Source organism: Protopterus annectens, chromosome 4.part0, assembly GCF_019279795.1.
Source record: "Protopterus annectens isolate FY-2018-M chromosome 4.part0, PAN1.0, whole genome shotgun sequence".
Taxonomy (NCBI): domain Eukaryota; kingdom Metazoa; phylum Chordata; order Ceratodontiformes; family Protopteridae; genus Protopterus; species Protopterus annectens.
Window position 1 is genome coordinate 511,483,049 of NC_056733.1, and position 12,164 is coordinate 511,495,212.

General features: G+C 37.2%; 1 protein-coding gene across 2 annotated transcripts in view; it reads left to right on the plus strand.

Moving 5' to 3' along the window:
- HECTD4 (HECT domain E3 ubiquitin protein ligase 4) overlaps positions 1 to 12,164 on the plus strand; it is a 5,422,508-nt gene that overhangs the window by 4,426,880 nt on the left and 983,464 nt on the right. For both annotated transcript variants that reach the window (XM_044068422.1, XM_044068423.1), the window contains exon 53: positions 4,016 to 4,153. In XM_044068422.1, the coding sequence (XP_043924357.1) occupies positions 4,016 to 4,153 (138 nt within the window). The remainder of the gene's footprint in view (positions 1 to 4,015; positions 4,154 to 12,164) is intronic.

Consider the following 12,164-nt stretch of genomic DNA (forward strand, 5'->3'; position numbering starts at 1 on the left):
TATATCCAGACTGAGAAGTTTCATGTTTGATGGTGTGATCGAACACTTATGTCTTGTATACTTCTCCTCAAAGATGTTTATTTCATCCATTTCATGTCCCATGTTGGTACAGTTTATAGAAGAGAAAAGTAGTTTATAGAATTATTTAATAGGTAATTGATATAAGATTCTCTTATTCCTCACTTACTTTTCTCCCTCCCTAATATTCCTTCTCCTTTTTCAGTTGCCTGCTTCTATTTTATCTTCTTAGGCAACAGTTTTCCGTAGCCGTTGTACATTCTATCTCTTTGTCTCAAGTGTTAATTTTTTTACATCCTATTTAAAATAATGTGGAAGTTTTTATCTTTGTTTTTTTTCTACAATATGTACCTCATATTAATTTCTCAGCAGGTATCCTATATGTACATTGTACTGCATACCTTATGTATCTTATGTGAATACTGTACTGTTTACAACATAGTACTCTGTGGACCTTATTTCCCCAGGCCTGTGCTGAAAACGGGCTATTTTAGGTGCAGTCTGGCTTTCCCAGTAAACAAAGTGAAATAAATAAATAATAAAATAAAAGAAGATGGGGTGAGGGTTATGTTCACCTCTGGTTAAAAAAAAATATATATATATATATATATATATATATATATGTGTGTGTGTGTGTGTGTGTGTGTATACATATATATTTTTTTAGATAATATCAAAGGTCAGATGATGAGGCTTCTTTTAGAATGTTATTTTATTCAGTTTTGTTTGTATTATTTTGTAAGATTGGTTTGAACATATTTGTTTGACTTAAAGTTTATTTTTTTCTTACTTTCTGAGATATCCATATGGGTCTACTTCAAGGTATCGAATTACCACTTCATTGAATCCCACATTATCGAGACAACATCACGAAAACTGCATGACATTGAACATCAGGAACATAGAAAACTGTCTCTGGGAAAACAACTACTAACCCAACATAACAAAAAAAAAAACAAAGCAAATCAAACCCACCGATGTGAGGGGGGCTTTGCCCCCCTCCCCCCACCTTAATATACCAACTCTGAGATCACACTACAGTGGGGAAAGGGCAAAGATCACCATGGTGGCTAAGTGGTTCTTTTCCTATTGAAATTTTTTGATGTTCCGGGTGTTTCTCAATGATATGGGATTCGATAAAGTGGTAATTTGATACTTTGAAGAAGACCCGTCCATATATATTTTTATTGAAAAAAAGTGTTCTTCGTAATATTTTATGAAGGTAAGGGTTTACTACTTTTTATGGTACAAGTCATAGTCTTAAACATTAAATATAATAAAGCAGTGTTGTTCCGTTAATCAGTGGTGGCTGGTATGGGATGTGCAGTATTTGTCCACTTGTGCTTTTGATAGACCACACAGATTTCATCATAGGATCATAGGAAGTTACTAACCTATTGGCCCTGAGGCCCTTACAAGCCTAGACAAGAATTTGGCCCATGTTCCGATAGGTCAGCACCCAGTGCCCCTGTCCAGCAGGGACACAGGTGGAATCCATTGTAATCTGTCAAGTACAGCTTACTGCACTAACCCACTAGGCTGCACCAATCCCAGAGGTATATTTTCTGTTCCCCATCCAGTTATCCAGGTTGCGCTTAAAAAGGGTTAATGAGGTACTCTGCTTGACATGGAGAGGGAGTCTGTTCACAGAAGGGGTGTCTTTGGGACACATATCTGTCCCGCCAACAAGTCCTGTTGATGTCACAGACCAGGTTGAGTTCACATGTGCAGGTTACTCAAGTGGAGCTTGACTTGCAGATATGTAGTAGTCCCAACAAGGCAGGGTGTGAGATTGCTTTGTATGCCAGACAGAGGTCACGTCTGATGTGTCTGTATGAGACTGAGTTGAGAGACAGGGCCTTTAGTGTACCTGTGTAGGGTAGATGTTTGAGGCCCTGGATTCTCCTGGTGAGGAACCTCTGTATTCTGTCCAGCTGCTGCATGTGCTTTGTGAAATACACGCTGAAAGGGGTATTGTACTCTGTAATGGGTCTTATAAGGGAAGAATAGAGGGATGTTATGACCAGGGTGGCCACAGTGGTGCAGTGGTTAACATTGTCACCTCACAGCAAGAGGTTCTCTGGTTTGATCCTCGGCTGGGGTGCCTTCTGTGCCGAGTCTGCATGTCCTCCCTGTGGTCGTGTGGGTTTCCTCCGGGTGCTCCGGTTTCCTCCCACATCCCAAAGACATGCTGTTGGTGGATTGGACACTCTAAATTGGCCCTAGGTGTGTGTGTGTGTGTGCCTTCTGTGGAAGGTTGGGTGCCAGGCTGGCAACTCGACACTGTAAAACTCCACTGCCAATCATGAGCAGGCAGGTGATCCGCTGTGGTGACCCCTAACTGGGAAAAGCCGAAAGAAGAAAAGGGATATTATGATCACCTTGTCCCTGGCTGAGATACCCTTAGTAATGAGGTGGGCCATGTAGAAAGCTTTCCATAGAATGGAGGCAGTATGGTGGTCAAAAGTCAGTTTGCTATCTGGGTACCCAAGTCCCTCATACTGACTGCATGCTTAGGACCTTGCTATTAATGTGATAATTTGTGGGGACATCACTCTCCCCAAAGGGGATGATGATGTTTTTTTTGGCATTCAGTTTGAGGCCGTGTTTCTGGCATCAGTCATTTGTTTAGGTGAGACCCTCATGGAGGATGTCCACATCACTAAGGGAATTGATGACAGCACCCAGCTTGCAGTCATCTGCAGACTTGGTTAGCCATAGCCCACTAGTTTGGCCTGCACCTCAGAAAAGTATATCCCAAACAACAGAGGCCCAAGACCGATCCCTGGGGTACACTGTTTGTTTTGGGTCTACTGCTTCAGGTGGCTTCCCCCATTTTAACTAGGTGGGTTCTATCAGTGAGCCAGTTTGCTTCCCATCTGGTAACATACAGACTGATGCCTAGTTGAGAGAGTTTATCTGTTATACCCAAGTGGGGAATAGTATCAAAGGCTTTGGCCAGGTCAGGGTAGGCGGTGTGCTCCGTCTTCTCCTCGTCCATGCTTTGGTGACTGTCTCAAAGAAGTCGACCAAATTTAACAGGCACAACCTCCCCTTGATGAAATCAAACTGTGTAGGATTGAGTGTTTGGAGGTTGCCAGTGTCTTTGTTAATGAGGTCCATGATAATCTGCTCCATGGCCTTGCAGATCAGGCTAGTTAGGCTGATGGGTTTGTAATTTCCTGGATTGGTGGACGGTCCACTTTTGTGCAAAGGGAGGCTGTTCTCCACTCGGCTGGGATGAAGCTGGTACTCAGGCTTTGAGTGCCTAATGGTGCTTGCAGGTTCCTGCCTGAGTTCATGTAGGATGCAGCCTGTGATGTTATTGGGTCCCATGGAGGCTGTATTTTTTTGCCTTTGAGAGGGCAGTGATGACTTGCTCCCTAGAAATAAGGTCTAACTACATCTTGGTCTAACTACAACAATTTGTTGATAAACACTGTGCAACCTAAGCCAACACCTGTTAATACATGTGTGGCTGTTTCCAAGGTGAGATTTCATATTATTATCTTTAAGAGGCATTTCTTCATGTTCTTCTACAGTAGTGCTCGTGGTGAGGAACAATTTGGGAGATGAGTGGAGAAATATGTGCTTTACGTTGATATACACATTTGCACTTGGTACCGGCAGATAATGGATCTCTGCAAATGAAAACACTGCTGATAAAACTGGGCAGTTCTGAAACTAATAGGGGTAAAAATATATTTCATTTAGGTGATATTTTCCTGTCTTCTGGTTTGTTCCTTGCCTACCTTAATGGGGATTACCTAAAATAACTTTTACAAATTACATCTGTTATTAAATTCTACAGTGTCAATAAAGTAACATAACTTTGTAGTGTTGTTTTGTAACCAATGGTTCAAATCAAATAATCTGTTTTTGTATGTATGTGTACTAGTTAGACCTGTATAAAAACAACAAAAATATGGAAAAATAGTGATCTAGAAAGGTAAGAATCTAAGTTGTCTGTTTTGGTTTTCTTTTGTGTTTATTATAGGTATGGTGGATATTGCACGACAGACGGTGGAATTTCTTTATGAAGAAAATGGTGGTATACCAAGAGATCTTTATCTTCCTACTATTGAGGATATCAAAGATGAAGCTAATAAGTTCACAGCTGATAAAGTTCGAAAAGGTATTTTTAAAGATTTTAGTTTCCATACAGACAGCAAGAAACTTAAAGGTTATTTTCTTGAACATAAAATTATTGTGTTTTTTTAACTGATGTTCTTTCTTATGTTATGGCAACCATATTTCTGAAAATGTATGCAAGTGGTTATTCTGCTAGTAAATTGACATTTGGTAACCTTTTTTACATAGACAGGTTTTTGCCCCATAAACTGATCTGGGTTACAGGAACTATGTCTGTATTGTATTTGTATAGTGGGCTTGGTAGGAAAAAGTCCATTATGCATTTGAAGCTAGTATTGGCTTCAAACCACTGAAAGTACAGTTGCCTCCTCTGAAGCTGACCCTGACTAAACCATTTGTTTTTGAAGTGTCTTAAGACTTTTTCCACAGTGTTTATACAAAGTAAATTTTACTGTGAAATTTGGACAGCATCAAACCAGTCTTCAACAGCTAATTGTGTAACTCATTGAACACTTAAGCAGTTAACAAATGGACATAACAGATATATTGACATTCCTTTAACAGTATTTCCATCCTTTAACTCCCATTATTAATCCCCCCTCGATAGGGGAGCAGCCTCAGTTGCATACCTTTCATCTAAAAATAGGTCTCCTGTGTTGTGTCCTGTTTTACTTAGTGTCCTAACTCATTCATAGAACTGAACCCACAACATCCACTTATTTATGGACTTTTCTCTGTTGAACCTTCTTACTCCTACTAATCCAATTATTAGAGTATGTAACTCTTCAATCTTTACTTCATTTTCTGTCTTACAGTTCTTAGTAACTACCTTTATTTAGCATCATTATCAGAGCCAATAGTTTTTGATTATGCAAGGATAATCCTATATCTGATTTAGTCCCTGAAAAATATAAAATTGGGTCCAGCCCTATTTCTCTTCCAGATAGTCTGTTAAATAATTTCTCTAGTTCCTTTATTAAAGCCTTCTAGTTTCTGCAGTCCCAGTAAATGTGAATACATGTTCCCCAGTCCCTGTAGTCACATTTCCAACAATTTTAGTTAATCCTGAAGAACATCCATCAAGACAATCTGGTCTATAGGTTTAATTTGTGGAAAAAAAAAACAACCATGCAAATATCCTGTACTTCCTCACCTGTGTAGAGTATTGTGCTTCACTGAAAATTATTTCCCATAAATCCCTTGAGAACACAAAACACAGCAACCTGCCCTGGTTGTCGCATATCTTTTCTGCTAATTTCACAATGTTCCCCTACAATACTTTAAACATTCACCCATCCATACATAATGCAGAGTCACATCTGACTCCTGCAGTGACCCCATGAATAGTTGGTCTTCCATAGACTTTACCAGACAAGTATGGAATGAAAGTAGATTGGCAGGCCTTTCTTTTATATGATTGCATACAAATACCTATGGAGAATTTAGTCACCTGTCTACCAACTTGCATGTCTTTAGAATGTGGATTAAACCAGAGTACCAGGAGGAAACCCCTCAACAGAGTACATGCAGATTGTGTACAGAAGGCACCCCTGCTAAGGAACAAACCAGAGAGCCACTTGCTGAAAAATGTCATCGCTACTCCCTGTGGCACTTTGCCTTGGTAACAGTTTACCTTTTTTTATTATGCATCTTTTAGATCCTCCTCCTTCCATAGGATGCTTGAACCATTCTGTTAATAGTAAATCACTGTTTGCAATCCATTCCTCACTATGCTGAGTTCTGGCCCCTTGGGCATCTGCTAAATACTGTGCTTTGTCCCTAATACCCTAGCTCAAACTGCATAATTAACTCCTATCATGTTTTAATTCTATCTCCTTCTAATATGTAAAAGTGATATTTAACAGGGTTTTCCCATATTTCCATCTCCAAAAATGTGTTGGTCTGTTACATCCTACTACAAGTTTCTAGTTATTAACCATGGCTATGCTATTATTTATTGTGTGAAATTCTGCATTACAAATCCCACCTTTCTTGGGTTATCTAATTTCCTTAACCAAATTTCTATTTGGGTACCTGCCTCAGCCAGCTTCCTATTGTTTAATAACTTTTCTTGCAGGATACCTTGTAATTTGCATCCATATAGTTTAGATAAACCTTGCACTGTACTGTCTGCATGTAAAGTGGTATGTCAGGTGCTCCCAAACTCCCCTGAGTCTTTGGCGAAATCAGTATGTCCTGTGTCACTCTTGGATACAATTTGGTTCTCTCTGTTTATGGTATCTGATGTTAGAACTCCTGTGCTAAATCTAAGAACTGTGGCAGTACAACATCTGCAACCAAGGGTTTGTTATTTTTTGGACAACTTATTATTTCCTTTAAAGTTTCCTCATAAGAGTTTTGTTACATGTTGGCTAAGTGCAATCCGAAGTATAGAAGATTGTGAGCAGAGCTTGAGAGGTGAATCTTTACATCTATGTTAAGAACGCACAGTTTAGGGTTATGATCGGTGAAACAATCATAATTCTTTGTAGTGGATGGAGATTAATCTGTTCTATGTTCTACTGGTTAAATGGGAAAAAAATTGTTAAATGTTTCTCTGACTTTCAATGCTGTAAAACGCTTTGTGAGTACAGTCATGAGAGGTAATGTGTTGTAGTCTGTTAAAATTATACTTACCTCCATACTGCTCAACTGTCCAAATTTTTGCATGACAGATTATTGCTTCGTATGTTTGGTCCGTTACTAATACAATATGTAGTTTTTGGATGAACCACTGAGTTTGAAGTCATACATTTGAGTTTCAGCATGCACATTCTTGAACTTATGCAGATGAACATGCATTCTGTTATTCTAACAAGTCTCTCATCTTTTTACAGAAAGTTAGGGATATGTTAAGGGTATGGACAGCAGACAGAAACAAATATTTTGTTCTGCTGCTGTCACTGGGTCTATATTACATAGTCAAAGGAACTAAAACTCGAATATCCTTTCATTGACACACACGTGTCGAACCTACAGTTAAGCAAACTGCCACATCATCGATTTTTTTCCCCCAAGGGAAAAAAAATAGGTTGCCCGTTTTTTTAAATCTGCCCTTTTCCCCACTGTAGTTTGATCTTTGAGTTAGTATATTTAGTTAGAGGGTGGTGTGATATTGTGCCGTGCGTAGTTGGCCTACTGATTTTTTTCCCTTGGAAAATAATCGACGATGTGGCTGTTCGCTTAACTGTAGCTTCAACACATATGAGTCGATGAAAGGGGTATTCGGGTTTTAGTTCCTTCAACTACTTAATTTAGACCCACTGTCATTTGTGAGAACAGGCAGAATTTACTGCCTAATGTGGGACCTGACCTTAATAACTTTCGCCGGGGGTTGCTTAACATTTGTTAAGATCAGTCATGCGCTATTCTGGCGCTTAACTAATTTGTGTTTTTCCAAATATCCAACCATAATCAGTGCACTCCATGCACTAGATTGCAGTTTTGCATAGGCCCACAAAAAGATAGTTCTATTTAATATTTGGATTGACACATAATTAAAGATCACTACTTGAGTTTTAGCTGTATTAATTTTATACCCTTATATTTTACCAAATTTGCCTATACCTACAAACAGATGATCCAAGTCTCTTTGTGGATCAACAAGTTATACAAAAATAACATCTGCGTACCAAATCATTTTAACCAGTAATTACCTTATTTGCAACCTTAGTTAAATTGCCAGACATTCTGTGTAAACCATAAACAAGAAGGGGCGCAGTGAGCACCTTTCTTTTTTTCCTTAATTGAAATTCCTAGGAAAATTTAGATTTTTTTAATGCTAACTGCTAATCTACAGTATATAGTTTGTGTAATAGTAATGAAAGGGTTTATATCACATCATTGAAAGTGTATAATCTCGAAGTAGACAACATCGAACTGAAAACCTCGAACAGCTGTTAATGGCATTTACAACAAGTACATGACACATGAAGTGTGTAGGCAGGGGGACAAGCCCCCCTGTGCCCCCACACCCAGTTACTTAAATATACCAACTCCGAGATCTCGCTACAGTGTAGGAAACGGAAATCTTCCATTTCTGCACTGTAGTACGCTCTCAGAAGTGGTATCCGTAAGTGGCAGGGGCTGTAGGGGGTGCAGGGGGTCTTCCCCCTACATGGAGCAATTTGTTTTTCATCAACACTCCACGTCTTGTTTTTCTTTTCCGTTTCGATGTTCTGCAGTTCGAGGTGTTCAGTTCGATGATTTCAGCTTCGAGATTATACGCTTTCGATGATGCGATATACACCCTTAATGAAATGCATCAGAAACTGCCTTTTCTCAAGGACACTGAATAGAATTCCATTCTGCTGCGCCAGAAGTTTTCTTGGCATCCAGTCCCAAAAACATTAGTTTCTTCTCTCTTGACAGAATGTCTTCGAGAATCAACGAGACTAATATTATGTTGTCAAATATCTAGCATCTTCCCACAATCCCACACTGATCTAAATGGATTGTCTGCCACTAATTTTACCATCGACTTTGACAGTGTCATCATAAAGTATTGATCACGAGTTAAGACTAAGGTGGGTTTGTAAGAGGATGGCTTGCTAGAGTCTTTTCTTTCTTTCTTTCAGTATGCCCTTTATTATACCTTCTTGCCATAATTTGAGTTTGTGTCATCTTCTATTGCTATTTGAATCCTTCTCGCAATCAGGATTATTATTATTCCCCATTTTCAGTTGTTCCTGATGCTCTGTTCAGCATCCATTTTGACATCCTTTCTTTGCCAAATTTACATGCTCATTTCTATCCAAATGTGTTTCCAGTAGCATCCTATACTGCTTAGTAAAATTCAATACTTGTTGCTTTTTATCTATACCTACAATGCTGTTGATGTTCTGTGATAAAATCGATAAGGTAGTCATTCTGATAAATAGATATTGCTTTCTCATAGTCTCTCTAGTTTTTTCAGTGTTTGTTTCCATTTTGCAATTTATGTTTGCATTAATGCTTGGCATCTGATCTCCTATGCAGTCACTGCTTCTCATCTCTTTTTGTACCCATGTCACATTATCTCAGACTCTCTACTTCAGTAAAAGCACTCAAGAAATAAACTAAATACAGTGCGAGACTTCCAACCTCTTGTAACTCACAGCAAATGTATAAAACAGAGTACACTTTCCAAAAAGGGAAGTTACCCTTTCATATATGGGAAGTTGCCAGATAGGCAGCTACACCTACAGGTTTTATCTGTGCTAAAATTAGGTTTAGTTATGCTAGCATCTGTGCTCCCCCTTACACAAATGCTGTCCGTCATTGCCCTAGCTTTGTTTCCCTCCCAGATGTGAAAAACATCTCACATGCTCTCAGTTAACTGATTTTTAACCTTAAGTAAAAGTGTACTGCCTACCCTTAAATGAGTGAACTCAGTCATGTACTGTACTAAGGCTACCAGGAGCACAACTACTGACAGAAGTCATTTCCTTCTGTCAATATCAAACTTTCAAGTATTTTCACTTAACTACTTACCAGATCACCTTTAAATACTAATTCTTATGCTTATTATACAAATGTCAGAGTGCATTCAGAAATCCTTTATTAGGGCGTGGCCAAGGATGAACACAGGATAGCAGCAGATTTCTTCAGCTCCACCAATTTCATTACATTGACAGGAATTAATTACTTAAAAAATTAATTCTTGAAGTAATTTTCTTTCTAAATATGTTTGTTTTATATAGTTCTTGAACTATATCTAAAAAAGAAAGGAAATCTTAATAATATTCCTGTCAGAAATTACTTTGGAAATTTTCCTGTCAGTTTATCAGTCTGAAATGAGTTCCAGTAAGACAAATTCTCAAGACTCCAGCATCAAGAAAGAACTTCAGTCTGTGATAATTATAGTCCAGCAACTTACTGCTAAGATGGATAAAATGGATACTAAAATAGACACTTTCATAGAAAAAACTACAAAACAAATAGACTTGTTACATATGGACCTGCAACAACAGAAGATCCAGATGACAGGCATAGAAGAAGCTGTGAATGACATGGAAAATAAAATACAAGAACAGGAAATCAACATTGAGTTTCTGCTGAAACAAAATACACATTTACAAACAAAGCTGGATGACCTGGAAAATAGATCTAGGCAATAACATTAGGATTTTTGGACTGCCAGAAAATATTGACGGTAACAATATTACTTCTTTTTTAACAACATGGCTCCCTAAAACTTTAGATTTACCAGAAGCATTCTCTTTTAGTATCGAAGAGCACATAGATCTATAGCTAATACTAACTCTAACAAAAACTATCCTAGATCAGTTATAGTTAGATTTCTATCATCTTTTGATAAAGAGATGGTTCTTAAATCTGCTTGGGCTAAAGCTCCTGTTAAGTTTAATGAGACAACTGTGCGTTTTGACAATGACTATTCTTCCATGGTAATTGCTAAAAGAAAAGTTTTTCTGCCACTAATAAGGGAGCTTAAAAAGCACAGTTTAAAACATACCTTCTGTTTCCTGCCAAGCTTAAAATCTTCCTTCCTGATGGTCCTAAGGTCTTCGATGATTTAGACTCTGCTTTACTGTTTGTCAAAGAAAAAGGATTTTGGATAAAATAGAAGAAATGGAATGGGCTAGTTCTTCATTAAAGAGATTGGCAACTGAAGCTTCCTGGAAGACTTCAGAGAAGAAGAAGAGACTAAAAACAAATGATTTGTTATATGTTTTTTCTCTCTCATCATTTTAGTTCATTATTAATCTTTTGAATATAGTTCCTGCATTTCCAGAAAGCCACAAATATTTTGGAAAAGATTTAATCAAAGTTATTCTCTATGTGCAAAGAAATGTTTTGTTTCATAACCAGTCAAAATGCCTGAGGATTTAATGGCAGGCTGTGACTCGATTTGTTTTTCTTTCTGAAAAAAGTAAGGTTAGTAATTTGATACATTTTTTATCTTTACCTTTTTTTTTCCTTCCTCTTTTATTATTTTCTTTGTTTAAACAATGACATTCTATTTAGATTATGTAGTGGGTAAAGGGTGGGGGAGGGCAGTGAGAGAACAGTAATGAAAATATCATTAATAGAATAATAACATATTTATTTCTTGTAAAAGTTTATAAGTTCTTCAAATGCTATTTCTAATTATACTTTCTTGATTATACTGCTTATGCTTGTTTGTAAATAATCTGTCATGCTTTAACTAATAATAATCAGAACTAAATAAGAGTAAATAATATGTTTTATTTTAACTCTATTAATATAAACAGTAAGTAACATTCCATTGTATATACTTCTTACAGCTTTCTCTTACATTTTTTATTTCTGCCTCACTCCCTTTTATTTTCTACTCTCTTTTTCTTTTCTTTATTAATATATAGAAATGCTTTAGACTGTGTGGGCACAGTGAATAATAGGATTTGTATGAAAATTGAGTTGGGAGAAGAATGCTGAGTTTTATTGCTTGTTGGTAATTTTGAGTTTAATTTCACTTGCATAGAGGCTGTGATGATCTGTGGAATACGTTGTGGATGTTCTGTCATGTTTAGATGCATTTACACTGCTAAATGAATGTTTGTCACTAGTTTTTAATAGGTTTCCCGCCAAAATGTTAAGAGAGACAATCTGGGATGTGGGCTGTCTTATGCACAATGTCCTTGAGTTACCTCAGAATCTTCAAATCACAGAATTCTCACAGAGAAACTGAAAGCAGTTAGTATAAACATTGACAAGGTTATCACACTGACACACCACAGATTCAGGAAAAATACTCTGTTCATAAAATATGTCAGTTATAATGAGTTTAAATGATGTAGTTTCTTGTAGTAAGTAAATGTCTTATTTTAGAAGGCATAAAAAATGAAACATTTATTTAAATGTTTTGAAAATCTACTTAACAGCAGCATAATAATCTGTGTTAAAAATTTGTGTTCCAAACATATACTTTACTATAACTCATTTAATTCATCTGATTGACAAACATAAATAATCTTATAACTCTATTCTGGAAGAAATGTCATGTGATATATTTTAAAGCAGTAGGTTAGCATGATTGTAAAATCTGGTTACCAATATGTGTTTGCTGTGCATTATTTTGTATAAAGCAGACA